This window comes from Aplysia californica, unplaced genomic scaffold (genome assembly GCF_000002075.1).
Source record: "Aplysia californica isolate F4 #8 unplaced genomic scaffold, AplCal3.0 scaffold00083, whole genome shotgun sequence".
Classification (NCBI taxonomy): domain Eukaryota; kingdom Metazoa; phylum Mollusca; class Gastropoda; order Aplysiida; family Aplysiidae; genus Aplysia; species Aplysia californica.
The window spans coordinates 1,101,607-1,102,721 of NW_004797353.1; the positions used below are offsets into that span (position 1 = coordinate 1,101,607).

General features: G+C 44.9%; 1 protein-coding gene across 1 annotated transcript in view; it reads left to right on the forward strand.

Moving 5' to 3' along the window:
• Positions 1 to 171: 171 nt before the first annotated feature.
• The window catches only part of LOC101860155 (ATP-dependent DNA helicase Q4), a gene marked incomplete at its 5' end in the record, with an annotated part of 67,028 nt that continues 66,084 nt past the window's right edge, over positions 172 to 1,115 (forward strand). Inside the window, 1 exon segment of the mRNA XM_013080383.2 lies at positions 172 to 309. Within this exon segment, the coding sequence (XP_012935837.1) occupies positions 172 to 309 (138 nt within the window).

A 1,115-nucleotide genomic window follows, 5' to 3' on the forward strand; every position in this document is an offset into this window, starting at 1 on the left:
ATTATGTTATAATGATTATTTTTATTAATATTATTATCATCATCATTATCATTTTTCTTATCATTATCATGAACATCAACTTGAGTTCATGACACGTAGACAGCTCTGTTCATATCCATTCTCACCCCTCTCTCCTCGTCTCACCCCTCTCTCCTCGTCTCTCCTCCCCAGAACCAGGATGCGTGCGAGCTCCGACGTCACACGTACAGTAACTCCGTGGACCGAGTGACGTTGAAGAAGCTCCTTTCTGCTGTCTTCGCGCCATGCAAGTGTGTCCAGCTGGCGACAGGCGAGTGGAGCACTGCACAGGTAAAGTGATGACGTCATAAACTTGTTGTGTTCTTACTATGGGGCATCGGTTCGTTACTTCAATTTTGTATAGAAAATATGAGAGGGATGAACGGAAATAGTTTTCAGGTTTGGGTCTCGGTCTCTGTTTCTTTTTGTCTGTCTGTCTGTCTGTCTTTGACTCTCTTTATCTCTGTCTCTCTCTCTGTCTCTCTGTCTCTCTCTCTCTCTCTCTCTCTCTCTCTCCCTCTCTCTCGCTCTCGTTTTCTCTGTCTCTCACTTTCACACACACACACACACACACACACCCTCTCCCTCCCTCCCCCCCTTTTTCCTCCTCTCTCTCCCTCTCTCCTTCCCTTTCTCCCTCTCTCCTTCCCTTTCTCCCTCTCGCCTTCCCTTTCTCCCCCTCTCCCTCCCCGCTCTTTATATACACCCATGGAAGTTACGTTTTATAGTTTCCTTGTGTTTGAGAACCAAATGAAATCTATTAAGTTTATAGTTTTTATTCTGAATCAAGTGCACAAGAGATTGTTTATGGGGCGATATTATTATAACATGAAATTCGATTGTCCCTCTGCTGATACACTGAAGACTCGCATCCAGGATATATTGTGAGCCTGTGTGTTGGCTATTCCATTGTGAAATACGATTGCTACCATGGGGCAAAACACCATCGTATAGGACAACATTGTCCTGGGATGAGTGCAGATATGTACTTTTGACCTAGGTGGGGGTTAAGCTCTGTCGCGTTATTCCATTGTAAAATACGGTTGCTATCATACCTGCCAAAGTTTTTTGTATCGTGTGTGTGTGGTGGGGGGGGG